Source organism: Crassostrea angulata, chromosome 6, assembly GCF_025612915.1.
Source record: "Crassostrea angulata isolate pt1a10 chromosome 6, ASM2561291v2, whole genome shotgun sequence".
Taxonomy (NCBI): Eukaryota; Metazoa; Mollusca; class Bivalvia; order Ostreida; family Ostreidae; genus Magallana; species Magallana angulata.
In genome coordinates this window covers 41,432,352-41,449,117 of record NC_069116.1, presented here as the reverse complement: position 1 = coordinate 41,449,117, position 16,766 = coordinate 41,432,352, and the positions used below count along the sequence as shown (strand labels likewise).

General features: G+C 32.9%; 1 protein-coding gene across 1 annotated transcript; it reads left to right on the top strand.

Moving 5' to 3' along the window:
- Nucleotides 1-30: 30 nt before the first annotated feature.
- Nucleotides 31-10,072, top strand: LOC128187826 (merlin-like). The gene is made up of 16 exons (XM_052858450.1): nucleotides 31-179; nucleotides 1,830-1,990; nucleotides 2,150-2,278; nucleotides 2,632-2,838; nucleotides 3,142-3,293; nucleotides 3,696-3,771; nucleotides 4,065-4,199; nucleotides 4,581-4,655; nucleotides 5,080-5,193; nucleotides 5,592-5,714; nucleotides 5,926-6,057; nucleotides 6,160-6,245; nucleotides 6,616-6,724; nucleotides 6,964-7,112; nucleotides 7,255-7,414; nucleotides 9,366-10,072. Exons 2-16 carry the CDS (start codon nucleotides 1,883-1,885, stop codon nucleotides 9,414-9,416), a joined length of 1,806 nt encoding a protein of 601 aa, XP_052714410.1. The 5' UTR covers nucleotides 31-179; nucleotides 1,830-1,882; the 3' UTR covers nucleotides 9,417-10,072.
- Nucleotides 10,073-16,766: the final 6,694 nt, after the last annotated feature.

Sequence of the window (16,766 nt, the reverse complement as noted above, 5' to 3'; positions counted from 1 at the left end):
TTCAGAGTTCAATCTTGATCTTTTGTGCGTTTAGATAAGCGACAGAGACTCATTAGTCATAAAACACCTTACTAACGTTGAAACTTTTAAAACCTTGTATGGAATGTTAGAAAAACTATGCTAACTTAATTTTGGAGTGACTTACAATGATTATGAGTTTTTTCATGCTCAAGAGCAAGGTATTGATATTTAATTTATATTTTTAGTTTCTGTTCCGACAGTTTAAAAAGAAAAAATAATGACAGTCTGTAAAACAGGGATTGTTGTTCTCCACTTGTTGTATACAATGCTCTTTTTTATTTGATTATAGTAAGTTTGGAAGCCAAACTTTGGCTATTATTAGAGTATCTTGATTTCAATAACGATATCGTCTAAAGACTGAAAGTTATAGAGTAGACTTCTCTGAATGCAGTATGGGCGGTCCCTTCTTGGATTTTTTTGTGGCTGAGTCAAATGGGTGTGTTCCAAATTTATGCATTCATTTGTGAATATGTTGTTTTATTTTGGTCTTGGGTACTTAAGGGTTCCGCCTTGAACTCTAGATAAATGTAAATTTAGTTTAGTTCAAAATTTTTGTTCCACCCTGTTTAAGTATGGTTGGGACTAGATAGAATGTTCTATCGTTAAAATGACAGATGTCCTACAGACCAGGTTTAACAATAGAATTCGTACCATGTACTTGCTTTGTAGCAAATTAAAAAATTATATCGCGCTGTATCTTGCCTAAATTTTCATATGATTGGTCTCAAATACCTACAATGCAGATTATTTTTAACAGACTTAGAATCGACATGAAGCAGATCCGCTTCGCGGCTGCTACATTAAAAGTAAATGGGACGAATTCTTACTGTGACCCGAGTGTAGCCTGGTCTCGGTAAGATTATTCTTTCTAGGTTGGGACAGTCCAAGTATGAGTTCAAGATCATTATACATTTCTTCTTCACTTGTACTTTGATATGTTTTTGCAGTAAAGTTCATCAGTATATAATAAAATGACTTTAAGCTCAAGATCTTTAGCTAGTAAATGAAAAAAATCATACATCTTTCTGAAAAATTTTTAACTGTGCTTTTTATAAATAACTTAGTGTTTTGAAGTTTTTCCCCCATTTTTGACAGCTAAACAGTAAATAAGATATATCCAGAATGATTGTAGCTTACAGTCTCTGTGAGAAGAGATCGAGGCATATATTTTGTACTCTACCTCCTCTTTAAAATGATATTAAATTGAACATATGTTTTGGGATTACTTTTCATAAAATTTCAAATGGAATGTCAAGGAAATTTTGATTCCCTTACAGTCATAAAGTACAGGAAAAATATATATCAAATCAGTGCTATGTCATGATGGATTCAGCACCAATTTTACACTGTGAAATCAGTTACTAACTAGATCTGGCCTTAGATATATGAACAAACAATATTTAGACCCCCAAAAGTCTAAGATATGTTGGTGATTGGGGGACAACGTACTGTGCTATATTTTATCATAAATATTAAGTTGTTTGTAGTTTTTTTTTAGTCTTTTTCAGAGAATATCTGTTCTACACAAATACAAATAATGAATCAGTCTATCTGGGTTTTCAATTTAATTTAATTCTTTGATCATGAAAGTATGGTGTATACAAAACACAAATTTACAAGAGCATCTAAAGGGATAGTCTTGGAAGAAATTGTTATCAAACTTTACCAGCTGTTTTTATGATTGATTGATAAGCTGTGTGATTAACAGACACACAAAGCTCAGAGAGTACTGGGTCATCAAGCAGTAAATTAATCTTGCCCAAATTCAATAACAGTGATTTTAATTGTATGCTGAATTGTCTTAACAGAGATTTAACATGGAGGATTAAGGGATTCTGACCATATATAGTGTGCTGGCAACATGCCGTTTGTAAATATGAAGAAGGCCTCTAGCCAGGCTGGTGGGGGCAAGAGTTTTGCTGTCAGGGTAACAACAATGGATGCAGAACTAGAATTTTCATACATAGAGGTATGTTCTTTGAAAACTACTCAGCCTCTCTATTACATGTTTATTGACCAATCCAAATTTTCCTACAATTAACGAAAATTTTTACAAACATCTGTATTTGCAATTTTGTTTTATACATGTATATCTCCTAATTATCACTTAAATTTTTTTTTATTCTAGCAAAAAGCAACTGGTAAAGACTTATTTGAATTAGTATGTCGAACTATTGGACTGCGGGAAACCTGGTACTTTGGTTTGCAGTTCATTGATTCCAAAGGATATATTTCATGGTTGAAGTTCGATAAAAAGGTATGTTACTCTTCCGAAAGAAATGCTAGGATCTGATGAAGCATCAAATATACAGATATCTTTTTAAAAGAAAATCAATTTTATGTTAATAAAAATTCAAAGCAGCGTATTGAAGTTGTTCTTGACAAAAAATAATGTAAAAGGCTGAAAAAAATTTCAAAGTAAAATATAAGTTAATATCGAATATTTTTCTCAACACCACTTTCAGATCAAGAGGCCAGCATGTACAAATTCTTTGTGCATTTCAAAATTGAATGAAATGCATGTACGATACAAATATACCGATGAATTGAGACTATTTTTACACCTTAAATATTGTTACATATTTCAAGTTAATTGGTATATGATTACAGGTTTTAGATCAAGATGTCCCTAAAGAATCTCCAGTTCCTTTCCTGTTTCTTGCCAAGTTTTACCCAGAAGATGTTTCAGAAGAGTTGATACAAGAGATCACCCAGCGATTGTTCTTCCTCCAAGTGAAGCAGTCCATTCTAAACATGGACATCTACTGTCCTCCAGAAGCATCTGTTTTATTAGCCTCATATGCAGTCCAAGCAAAGGTAGGAAACAACATGTGTAATAGTAATGCCTATTTTCATTTTAACACTTTCAAAATTTAATGAAAAAAAGGCAAAACAGTGATATATAGATGTATGACCTCTTCTATTTTACATCTTTTTTCCCTTCCCTTTTTCTGCATATATGTTTTTACCTCTGATGAGTTCTTTATTCTTTATACATGTATTTGTTTTGTACTCATATGTTTGGTTTTAGCGAATAAACTGAACTTGAGATTAAAAGTAAAGAATGAATTACAGAATTTTAATTAAATAAGATTTAACAGAGTAAAAAATTTCTTTCAGTATGGTGATTATGACCCGTCAAACTACAAACCAGGAATGCTGTCCAGCGATGACCTTTTACCTCAGAGGGTAATAGACCAGTACCAGATGACCCCGGAGATGTGGGAGGATCGGATCAAGGAGTGGTATGCTGACCACAAGGGCATGTCAGGGTAGGTTGATTCTTTTTCTTTCATATATGTATATGGAAGGAGCGGGGCTGTTGGTTCTTAAATGCATTGAGGCTGAGCATCAGAATCATGCTTGCAAGTGCAAAAAATTTGTGTAAGAGAGATAGGGAATTCTGGCAAGCACTCGCTTTGCTGAACAATCCTCAGGTATTTGGTAACACTGTAACAGTATGATATGAATTGGTACTGTATATTCAAAAGGCCCAGAAACAAATATTATGTGATAAAAACCTTAGAAGAGTTTAACAAAACAAAAAATTGGTCATTACAATAAAAAAAAGTTATAGTTCAACGAAGGAGATAGGCTTGCTGGTACATGTAGGTGTATTCCACTGAATTTTTGAGAAGTTCCTTTTTGCTGAGGATTATTTGATTACTTTATAGGGATGAAGCAGAAATGGAGTACCTTAAAATAGCCCAAGATTTGGAGCAGTATGGTGTGAATTACTTTCAAATTAAGGTAAGTGTTTTGCTCTGAATACTAATTTTACCATAAAATTTCATAATATCTTTTGTTATTTCAAACATGATAAACTTTCAAGTTTCAAACAGCAAATAAAATGGAATATATTATATGAAAGGATATGTACCTGACTGTAAACTTTCTTAAATTTCTTAAGTTTCAGGCAGGAAAAATTCTATTTCTCTTAATCGCAAATGGCAAAATGGAATAAATTTTCTGCTAGCTATTAACATGATTAATACCACTTGATATCCAATTTTTTCACAAAAGCTTTTGAATGTAATATTTAGAATAAAAAGAACACAGAACTGTGGCTGGGGGTAGATGCCCTGGGACTCAATGTCTATGACCAGAATAACCGGCTAGAACCCAAAATCACTTTTCCTTGGAGTGAAGTGAAAAACATCTCCTTCAAGGAAAAAAAGGTGAGTTAAAAGTGAAAATTAAAAGAACAAAGGCAATCTTTCCTAGCTCATGTGACATGTAAAACAGAAAACATAAAAACCATGCATTTCTCAGTCAAATATGAAGAATTCAGTGAAAATTTTAATAAGTCATTTGGAAATCATGAATTTTGATTTTCACTGACCCAACCTCAAAATTTACTGGCATCGGTCTTCGGACATAAAGACTGCATGAGGAATAAACAGTGATACCAGTAGTTTAAGTATGTCTGAAATTTTGGGAAGTAACGTGTTATCTTTGTTATCACCTCACACTGTTATTTTCCGTTAATTTCTTTCTACATGTAAATGTAATTTTGTGCATTATTTCTCTTTTTTAAGTGTTGATATTTTGCTTTTCAGTTTGTGATAAAACCAGTAGGGAAGAAAGTTCCAGATTTTATATTTTATGCACCAAAAGTGAAAATCAACAAACTTGTAAGTAATATTCATAATGCAATGAAACCACAATACTGAAAACTGTATACAGTGGGAATTAGTTTATATACAGAAATTCTTTAAAATTCTCATGGTTTATTAAGATATTTCATAACCTGAGGTACTTGTAGGTCTCGGTTCTCTTATTACAGTGCTTCAGAATCGGTGCTAATAATGGGTTTCCTTAGATAGCTTATAGAAACTGTTTCAGCAAACTAACTCCTTAATGACAACAGGCACTTTATTTCCCAAATCACCAATGATAAATATTAGCCATTGTGGGGTGTTTGCAAACATTGCAAGTATATCTCCCATGCAAATAAAAATATGTTTACAATACATTCAAACAACAACAGAAAGATTTTATTTTTTTTTTTGTTATGTTAATATTATAATTGTTTTATCACTGTTTCTATTTTGTCAGATTTTAGAATTATGTGTTGGAAATCATGAGTTGTTCATGCGCAGAAGAAAACCAGATTCTATGGAAATCCAACAGATGAAAGCTAATGCTAGAGATGAGAGACAGAGAAAGAGAGTAAGCAATATTATTTCAATAATGTAAGAATCTATGTCGTTATAGTTTCATGGAACATCAGAATTGTGAATTCCCTGCATACCTTTTCCCCTAAAATCCAACAGATATTGAAAGTTCATCTTACCCATTAAACCTGTTGATTTCAGAATGTTAAAAAATAGCCTCAGGAACATAAATATTCTTGGTTCCATGGAAAATCCCATATTTATTTTAATTAACTTTCAAATTGATAATCACAGTATGAATACTTCAGCCAGGTTCAACTGAGCTTGTATTGGTACATGTTGTACCTGTACATCTACATTGTACATGTATATAAAGAACAACAGAATTACAGTAACTTGAAAAACAATACATTTATCTAGCGCAATTTTTAAAAATGTATGGCTATTTTCCAGTGTGATAGAGCAAAACTAGCCAAAGAAAAACAGCTGAAAGAAGAGGCATTACGAGAGAAGGCAGAGTTAGAGAGAAAATTGTCACAGATGCAGGAAGAAGTTAGAACTGCCCAGGAAATGTTGGTGAGAGACAAGGAAAAGAAATGTTAATCACTAAAAAGTAGATAGAGTACTGAACACTTAATGGTTTTTTAAAAAGAAAATGCAATACATGAATACACTAGTTTGTTTTATATCAAACGTATTTTTTGAAATGAGAGGTTGTTTTGACCAGATTTTATAGTAAGTTTTGCTAAAAGGATACACATATTCTCTCACCATTCTTCTTATATAGAAACGCTCTGAAGAAACCACAGAACTGCTGGCTGAGAAGGCTAGGTTTGCTGAGGAAGAGGCTCAGCTTCTGACTCAAAAAGCATCTGATGCAGAGCGTGAAATTCAAAGCATCAAAATCACAGCCATCAAGGTAGATAACTCTGGATTTCCTTTAAAAATATATGTTGAAAATATGGTTGACTTCTTTAGCAGAAGAGGGATTTTGTAAAAGCATGGTCATCATTTATTTTAGACTGAAGAAGAGAGAATATTGATGGAGTTTAGAGCTAGAGAATATGAGATGATCGCCACCAAGTTATTGGAGGACTCAGAAAGGAGGTCAGTTCTTCTTGTGAATCATTATGTAGATTTGTCATTTGTATAATAAACACACTCAGTTTTAAGAATTTTTTAAAAGTTTGTCTTATAAAATGAATTCTTTGGAGAAGAAGAATAACTGATTTAGCTATGTTGTTAAATATTTTTCACTTTTAATTGGCAAAAAGAGTGAAAAATAAACATACTCACTATAAAAAAAAATCCTACCAACGATGTGAATGAGCATGATTGTACCGGTAATTGCTGTATTGTAAAAAAGAGACAAAAATCTACAAATTATGAATATACAATACCATGCATAGCCTTTATTTCACGTCATTAACAAGAGTGCAGCATGAGAAAAAAGCTTCTTTTTTTTATTTGTTAACAGAGCTAAGGAAGCGGATCAGTTGAAAGATGAACTAACTCAAGCGAGGATGTCCGAAAAATTGGCGAAAGAACGGCTGTTAGAAGTGGCACGTGTTTCCCCTACTTATCCTGTTTGTATCGACACTCCTTATTTCATGGTTATTTATATAAAAAGTCTAAGGTTTTATTTTAAGAAAAATCCAACTTCCATTTGTATACAATAAAATCATTTTACTTTATTGCTTCTTTCAGACTAAATCATTCATGTACAGAGATGCCGTTTGTAGAGTGAACTGTACCCCTCAAAATCATGTTATGAAGCAGTGTTGTATTTGTTTCTATGATATTTTATTTATTCCTTGTTTTATAGACCATGTTCCCACTTGCGTCCTTGACCTCCGACCTCTCAGACTTTCACATCGGTAATTCACACCAGATTTCCGTTGATGGGGAGTTTTCTTGTGAACTATTAGGGGATGGGGACATGGATCAGTTGTCCCAAGAAATAGAGAGAGAAAGGTGGGTCCTAATTGATTGCCATTTTCTGGTTGTAAGAGGTGCTATTTCATCCTTCTTTAAGGAAAAAGGTCTAATGATATTTTTTCACTAATATCTGTTAGTAGATGGTCCAACAGAAAAAAAAATATTTTGTCTCTTTCAGAGTTGAGTACATGGAGAAGTCGAAGCATCTACAGGAGCAGCTAAAGGAGCTGAAGTCAGAGATAGAGGTGCTCAAAGTGGAGGAGAAGGAGACAGATCTGGACCGGCTACACGAGAGCAGCATACAGAGGGGGGACAGCAAGTACTCCACCCTCAGACAGGTATAGTACACTAGCACTCAGCATACAGAGGGGGGACAGCAAGTACTCCACCCTCAGGCAGGTATAGTACAGTTATACTCAGCATACAGAGGGGGGACAGCAAGTACTCCACCCTCAGACAGGTATAGTACAGTTATACTCAGCATACAGAGGGGGGACAGCAAGTACTCCACCCTCAGACAGGTATAGTACACTAACACCCAGTATACAAAGGGGGAGGCAGCAAGTACTCCGACCTCAGACAGGTATAGTACAGTAATACTCAGCATACAGAGGGGGAGGGGGGACAGCAAGTACTCCACCCTCAGACAGGTATAGTACAGTTATACTCAGCATACAGAGGGGGGGACAACAAGTACTCCACCCTCAGACAGGTATAGTACACTAACACCCAGTATAAAAAGGGGGAGGCAGCAAGTACTCCGACCTCAGACTGGTATGTTACAGTAACACTAAGTATACAGAGGGCGGACAGTAAGTACTCCACCCTCAGACAGGTATAGTACAGTAACACTCAGTATACAGAGGGGGGAGGGGGGACAGCAAGTACTCCACCCTCAGACAGGTATAGTACAGTAACACTAAGCATACAGAGGGGGGACAGCAAGTACCCCACCCTCAGACAGGTATAGTACAGTAACACTAAGCATAAAGAGGGGGAACAGCAAGTACTCCACCCTCAGACAGGTATAGTACACTAACACTAAGCATACAGAGGGGGGACAGCAAGTACTCCACCCTCAGACAGGTATAGCACACTAACACTCAGCATACAGAGGGGGACAGCAAGTACTCCACCCTCAGACAGGTATAGTACACTAACACCCAGTATACAAAGGGGGAGGCAGCATGTACTCCACCCTCAGACTGGTATGTTACAGTAATACTCAGTATGCAGGGGGGGGGGGGGGGGGGAGTCAGTACTCCACCCTCGGTCAGGTAAACTTGTTGCATTACTGGTAATTACTTTGTTATTAAAATGTATCAGAACCCTCCAATGAAATTCTAATGATTGTTCACAATGATTTTGAGTTCAGTAATAACATTATACAAATATTGACTGGGGCTGAGGGCAACATTGATTATATTAGCCCCCGAGGGACGAAATATTGCCCGACGCGAAGCGGAGGGCAATATTTTCGTCCCAAGGGGGCTAATATAATCAATGTTGCCTGAAAACACAGTCAACATTTGTTTTGTTATATGAAGGAACAAACTAAAATTTAAGAAATTAATTGAAAACAGATCGCCGTAATTTTCTCAGCTCAACAAAGAATTCACGAATTCAATTCAAAAGTTCATTTCCAAACTATCCTCAGCATCAAATGGTCACTGATGATATTCCGCCGATCGTAAGAATTAACATACAGATGTTGTACCTGATTTTACTTCACAGTAATTTGCAAATCCTTATATCCGTTATCATAGTAAATCGTCGCATTGCGCGTCCTTTGTTTACTTTCCTTGGCTGACTGTCTATTATGACATCACCTTGTTTTGGAGTCGCGAAGAGTTATTTACGTCATCGTTTACGAATCAACAAATCAGAGGCGATTATTTGAAATAGAGGGAATGTTCTCCAGATATTATTCCTAGCCGGTCAATATCAAAAAAATATTGACCGGTCAATATTTTTCGGACGAGCTAATATTACAGTTATTGACTATTTGTCTATATAGAGTTATATAGTGAGAATATACTACTGAATATAACAATACATTTTATTATATACTGATATGGTGACATAAAATGAAAATTTTGTTAATGTTTTTGTCAATACATGTATATTGTACAATTTTTGATAAGCAGTGTTTTCACACCGTATTCACTTAAATTCCATATTATAAGGTCCTTGTACAATATTTGGCTGTAAAACTTATGAATGTTTGTGCAAGGTATCTTAATATTTTGTGCTATGTTCTAGTGATTTTTGAAAACAAATCTTTTTTAGGCTAAATCAAGTTCTGCTCAAGCCAGAGTAGCCTTCTTTGAGGAACTGTGAAGAAAATGTGATAAATAAAACTTGTGATTCAGTAACCTGAGGCTTAACCACTAACCAGTATTACAGCCTAGAGAGCGGCTTAAGATGTAATGGTGCTGCATTCTATGACCAATATTTATTATTCCCAAACAGTGCTGGTCGTTTGATGGAATCAAAACTGTTGCTTAGAAATCACTCCCACGTCTTGACAAACCAGCATTTCAGTTTGAAATGGAATTAGGCTTTTCCGCCTGCAGTTTTATTTGACACAAGTTGGTATTTTATATGTTGTGTTCATTTAATTATATTCATATGCCATACAAAATCTTGTTTTAACCACACACAAGTTGAATGTAATAAGGAAACCAATTTCACACTTACCGTACTATGGCTACATGTGACTCTATAGAGGTAACTCATTGTTTCTGTGCTCTGAATCAGCAGTGTGTGCTCTACTGCTTGAGCACATTGTGTGCTCTACTGCTTGAGCAACAATCATTGGCTCTTGTTACTTTAATAGCACAAATTTTTGATGTGATATATAGATACTTGAATACAAAGATTAGGTAACATACATGTATGTAGTTACTTGAATACAAAATTTAAGTAACCTATTTGCTCTCTATCTGAGCATGTATTAATCTGGCATTGTCTTTCAAATCCAATTACAATGTATTGACCCACCATTTCAAGTCTTGTTCTCTTTGTCTTTTGATATTTTTTTCCCTCTAAAGTATTGTAACTGCACTCTTGCCATACCTTAAATGAGGAACTACTAAGTGGCACAAATAAATAAGGTTGGTGCTTATGTGTACATATCTTTTTGAATTCTGTAGTGCTAAGCATAATGAGAGTTGAATATATCCCTTGATGGGACACTAGACAACACTAGTATCTGTTTACAGCTGAGCTAAATTGTTAGAGGAATGAAATGAATGAGCGCCTTTTGTATTATGATTAAGGAGGCTAAATGGTCAACAAATTACCCATTAGATTTTAAATAAGAAATTTTTGGTCATAAACTCTCATTTAATAAAGTAAAACTCCAAATATTTTAGCTCTGAAATTTGAATATTTTTATACAGAACTCTTCTTCTGAAGGAGATTAATTTGGTCCAAAAATGGCCATGTCCATCCAGCCCTCTTGAAATTGAACAACTGATAAGAGAATAAAATCTGCAAGGTATCTGCTATGTATAGAGTACTGGTTGATGGCCCTCCCAAATTGCATTTATAAATGAAAAATTAATAAGTAGAACTGCGTTTATATACAGTAAAATATGAATAGGATGTCGCAACATTTTGGGGGGGATTAGATGGATGAGCATTGAAAGATGAATATACATTGTGAAAAAATTTTGAGATAGGGGTGCTATATACTTTGAAATTGATGTTGAGTAGCTTGGTTGTTCATTGAATTTGGGGTAAATATTTATTGTGTTATGCCAAATTATATAAACTCACTTAACTGATTTATACATGTCTTCATTTATCTGGAAGGTTGTTTATGTAAGGGTAGTATTTTGTTGTTCAATGTTGGCATTTTTTTATTGGTTTGGTACCCATTTTCTTTTAGACAATAGATCGAGTCATTGTGATTTTTTTTTTTTAAATCAACCTTTATAGCATCTCTTTTTATTTCTAACCTTGAGTTTGTTTTCTAAGACCAACTTTGTTGACAATTATTTTCAGTGGCCCCAGTTTTAATATGGCTGTAATGTTTCATGCATAATAAGTTTCTAAGCTTGTTTTTATTTTGGTATATTTTATCTTTAGATTGTTAAATTTAAAAATAATGTAAAGGGAGTTTAAGTAAAATATCTGAGTAGTATTGAACCATATTCAGATGCATTAAGGAAATCATTATTACAATTTACTGTAACATAATCTAGATTTCACATCAAAGATACAAATAGACATAATGGATTTTTTTTTCATCATGAACACCATGCATTGTTAAAAAGAGAAAAAAAATTATCAATGATAATAGAAATGCATCTTCTTTTTTAAATTGAAGGTTTACTATTCATTATGGCTGATATTTAATGCATCATATTAATTGCTTTGCAATTAGTTCAAGTACTTAATGAGGATTTTGGACTTTTAGAGTTGTTGACCAACCTTGTAAAGTGCCTTAATCATTGTGTGTTTATGCACGAGAATGAGGATGGAGTGTTTATCAAATGGTCTGTGTGATATCTTGATAAGTATTGTTAATATTTAATTTACACTCATCTATTTACCATGACAACTGCCTGATCAGCAGGTTCGAGGTATATCTGAAAATTGAATTACCGAAATCATATATTGTTCACTTCTTTTTTCTCTGTTCTTTTGGTTTAAAACAAAATGTAACTATGTGCACTTTTGTAAGAGATATGTCAAGTAACTCTGCAACAAAATGCTACTTAAGCATGACTGTTTAATTTGTGAATACAAATATATAAATCTTGACATGTTCTGTTAGAGTATGATTTTCTTTTTCTCATTTTGGAGTGAATTTATTTTACATTAATAATTTAGAGAGAGAGAGAGAGAGAGAGAGAGAGAGAGCATAATGAATGAGTTTTAGTTGTACTGTTTCAAGAGAACAAAATTATGTGCAATAACTTTATCAAATAAAACATCTTCAATTATCAGGTTTTAATTTATATTTCTTCCACCCAATCTTTGAAAATCTGCGAATCAGTCTAATAATTTCTCATTACAAATATTTAAGGTAAAAAGTATAATGTTAATGTTAAGTTAAGTTAATGAATTGTGTCCAATGGCTATGGGCTTATAATAAATGTAACTTTAACTTTCTATTCTTATCATTTTTTAAGTTAAAAGAAAAAAAAAATTACTCAGTGGAATCAATCCAGCGACTGCAAATCAAAATGACTTGCGCATTACCACTAGGCCACGCATGTACAGCACACTTTTGAAAGTCTTTTCAATATATGTGGCTACCTGGTACAGTAAAACTTGGTTATAGTGAAGTCGTAGGGACCAATGGATTTACTTAGTTATATCTGTAATTCGTTATATCCGTATAATTGTCAATTGGGGCTTAAAGCGACTTGGACACGATTTGAGCTCAAATTTTTCAAAATTTATTTTTTCAATTTTTAAATCTAGAATTGTTAATATAGATGTTTTCAATGCTTTGACAAAATTTGAAAGTCAAATATCGAGTTACAAGCGAGTTACACAGGTAAGAATTCTTTGTCTTGTAAACAAAGCTCGAGTCCTGTTAATGTTTACGTATTTGTTGTATTGGTATAAGTTTCAATCTAATGTTGCTGTTTGTTGTGATGAAATTATTTATGAACCCATTGAATCAGTCTATCTTGTTTCCACAAGTTATTTTGATAAAGAAATGGAAATTTCTTTACTTTACGGTATTTGTAAACAAATATAAGACTCGAGCTTTCTTTACATAACAACGATTTCTTTCCTCTGTATCTTGCTTGTAACAACACTTCTAACATTCAAATTTTGGTGAATCATTCAAAATAAAAAAGTAAACTATTTTATACATATAAATCAAAAAGAAAATTTTCATCTGAAATCGTATCCAGGTCCCTTTAACATAAAAATACATTACTTTAATACCTTTAATAATCGGATTGTGAATTGAAAAATATTAATGAAAATTAATTCATTCAAACTATTATGTTAATTTAAATGGTAGTGCAAACTTTTTAAAGGAATTCGACGTTATAAAAGTGTTAAACTCCGTTATTTATCACCTCTACGGGACTCAAAATCAGTTTGCTATATCCATAAATTCATTATATCTGAATTCGTTATATCCGTAAAATTTTGGTAAGATTTGTTAACAATTTTACCGGGGACTCAAAAAACTTCGCTATATCGGAGAATTTGCTATATCTGTGTTCGTACTAAGCAAGTTTTACTGTATATATACATGAATGTTTTGGAAAAGTCACGAATTGGAATATTTTTCTAATGTTTAGTATGAAGACCACGTTAAGCCAAAATTAATTCAATGTAAATGTTTACTACAATATATGTTTTGGTGCTTCAAATACTCAATTATCCAACATTTTTATTGCATACGTACCAGCTATTTTTCTATACATCCCTAACAAAATCTGAAGACTTGAATATGTACAATCTCAGTAAGCCAAAATTAAATTCAATGTAAACGTACTACAATACCTATAGAACATAATTTCAATCAAATTTCTTTAGTTTAATTTTAGTGCTTCAAATACTCAAATATCCAACTTTTTTTCTGCATACCATTTTCCTTAATTTACATCCCTAACAAAACCTGAAGACTTTAAAAATGATGTATGTCACGTAAGATAATTAAGACTATTTTAATTTTAGCCTAGAAGTAACTGAAATTTGTGTTTCTTTAAATATATATTTTAACTAAATACTGTATAATATGGAAAAAGTATGATGTTTGCAAAAGGGCTATATTGTAGGCAAAATCGTTTATTAAATGTGCTATACATTTTTTGAATTGCACAAATTCTACAATCTTACTCTGTCAGATGAATGTGTCCCTTTGCACTAAACAGCCTTGACTTTTTTGTACCATATTTATGAGCAAGTATTTTCTCTAGGTCAGTGTCTCAGTCAAAAGTGCTGTTTTGTACAAATATTACTGTGTAAACTGGTAAATGGGTTATTATGCTAGACACTTAGTATGGCATTCACAAGCTCAATGCCAATTCATAGTCAACAATGCTAGCAAATCAAGGCTGTTAATACACAATAGATGCATTCAAGGCACATCAAAATCATTATTTGTCAGGAATGAGCATTGAGATATTTTCTGGCAAAAGACACGTTGCCGCTTTATTCTCATACTCTGGTAATAATTGCTCTGCATGGACAAATGAATTTCAGATCATATTTTCATACCTTGGAACAGGTAATTACCCTGGAACATGACACCAGGGAAATGAGTTCTGATTAAATCAATCAATCCACAAGGTAATTGTATTTCAATATTTAATGACACCACATCACTCCTGAACTGTACACATGTATTTGTAACACAAACATAGGGGTCATCTCAACATCACAATTTAAGTCAAGTTTAACTTTATAACAATAAAGCCATTTTGTTAAGGGTGTGTTTTGCAGCAGCAGCAGCGGCAAACAAAAAAAAAAAAAGAAAGAAAAAAATAGTAATTTAAATAAAAGAAAAGAAAAAATAGATTAATAACCTGATCCAATAATGAGATAGCAAAAAGTTGTTCCAGAATTTCAAATGGATAAAGATAAATACCAACATACACATCATTTTCAAAAAGTTTACCAGAGAAAAGATAATTATCAACAACCATGAAAGTTAAAAAGTTTGAGGACCTAAATGACAGATAAAGGTAAATCAACTTAAATCATATTACAGTGTTAAAAATTAAAATAAGAAAACGTACATACGTATATTATTTTATAATATGGAGAAAAAAAATACCAGAATTAAAAAAGGAAACGCAATAAGACTGAATTTGTTCGAATTGTAAAAACAATACATTGACACTCTAAAACGAACATGATGTCTAGTGAAGTTTTGTTTCAACAGAAAAGACATAGAAAATGCAGAAATCATTAATAATCTTCATTTTTCTTTTTTGTACAAACATGAAAAAAATCCTAATGAAGAAATACGCATTTAAGAGGCATGACTGTATAATACATGCTTCACATTGCCTCATGGACATTAACTTCTAAAGATAATATTTATGATAGTATACAAATGTATATATGTTAAACATAAGACCAGCAGAGGACTATGAGTAAATGTTTCCTTAATTGGCAACCTTTTTGAACAAATAACTTGTTTCAGACATTATTCTACTGTACAACCTTGTTATCCAGAAGAAAAAACTGATATAAAAGACTTATATTAATAAATAAAAAGTGGTTTGGACGTGATCTTTGGTGTGATCCCAAAAATAGTTCAGATCTCAAAATCAATGGAATAAGTCAGAAAAACAATCTATATCTGATGAAAAGGAAAATATTACAACTCACCATGACAAACACTTTTTTTAATAAAAGATAAATAATATCAAATGGAATGAGAAAATATATATTTTTTTCGATTGTAATATTTGTGCCCTCCATTGTGAACATTTGTTGTCATAAGCATTAAGTTCCTTAAGAATTCTTTCATTGCAGCCAAGCCTTATTTGCCAAAATGACTGTATCACCACTAACAACTTTGATATCTTCTATGTTCATGTTCAGCAAAGTGGGTGCTCTTGGGCATCCGTTCTGTTGAACACGCCTCAGTACAAATAATTGCTTATGAAAGATGGTCGGTTTACACTGTACATATAATTTTATTAGAAAGAGGACAAGTATTTAAATATGTATGGTGAACTTGTTTTAATTTTTTTTTTTTTATTTCAATTCCTTTGAAAGATTAAGGGAGCTTTAAATTCTTGATTTTAATCTTAAGAAAAGTTACTACATTAATACAGATAAACCTCATTATCTTGTTCTTGATGGGACTGCAAAAATCCTTGAGAAAAATAAAGAAAGTAAAAACAGATGAAAAAGCAGTGGTTGTGAGTTCCAACTTGCTTCAACATATCCATGATATTTGAGATAAAGATGTTCAAGATACATTTATCAGATAAAGTGACCTTGCACGAATACTGATAGCTAAAAGTTACACCATTGATAGAAATATTTGGCATCTTTTTAATGACATTTCTCTCTCTCTCTCTCTCTCTCTCTCTCTCTCTCTCTCTCTCTCTGAGATTGGTCCCCACATCGGCATGGTCAATACATCTACATGGTAGTCTAAAGCAAATAATAGCACCTTAAACCTATGACTAGAAAATCAAACCTCATGAACTATCCGCACAGCTATCGGCAGTCACATTCATATTAATGAAAATCTATGATTTGTCCCTCTAAATCAATACTAATTACTGTAAAATAAAGCATCAAATGAATTCAATCTAAAACATAATTAGCCTAGCTACAAAATAACTTGATCCATCAGATATGCAGTGACAAAAGACACTCTCTTTATGTAACTACATACTACAGTAGAGATATCAATATGAAATGAACACATGAATAATGAGGGATGGTCAGAGAAAACATGTCCAAGTTCAATAATCTAATAGCAATAAAAGCTAACATGATTGGTGGTCTCAGAATTGTTCCTAAGCAAAAGGACCTGACTCTTAGCCGAGATCGACAAAATACTTCTGACTTCATCACAAATTATGTACCTTACAACTGCTGAAATGGTACATTTTCTTAAATAGTCTATAGATCAGAGAAAATGCCTAAAAATATCTTTCATTTGTTCATTAAATTTTATGCTTACAAGACTTCAATTATATTTACTGGTAAAATGAAAAATGCATGTTTTTAAAATTA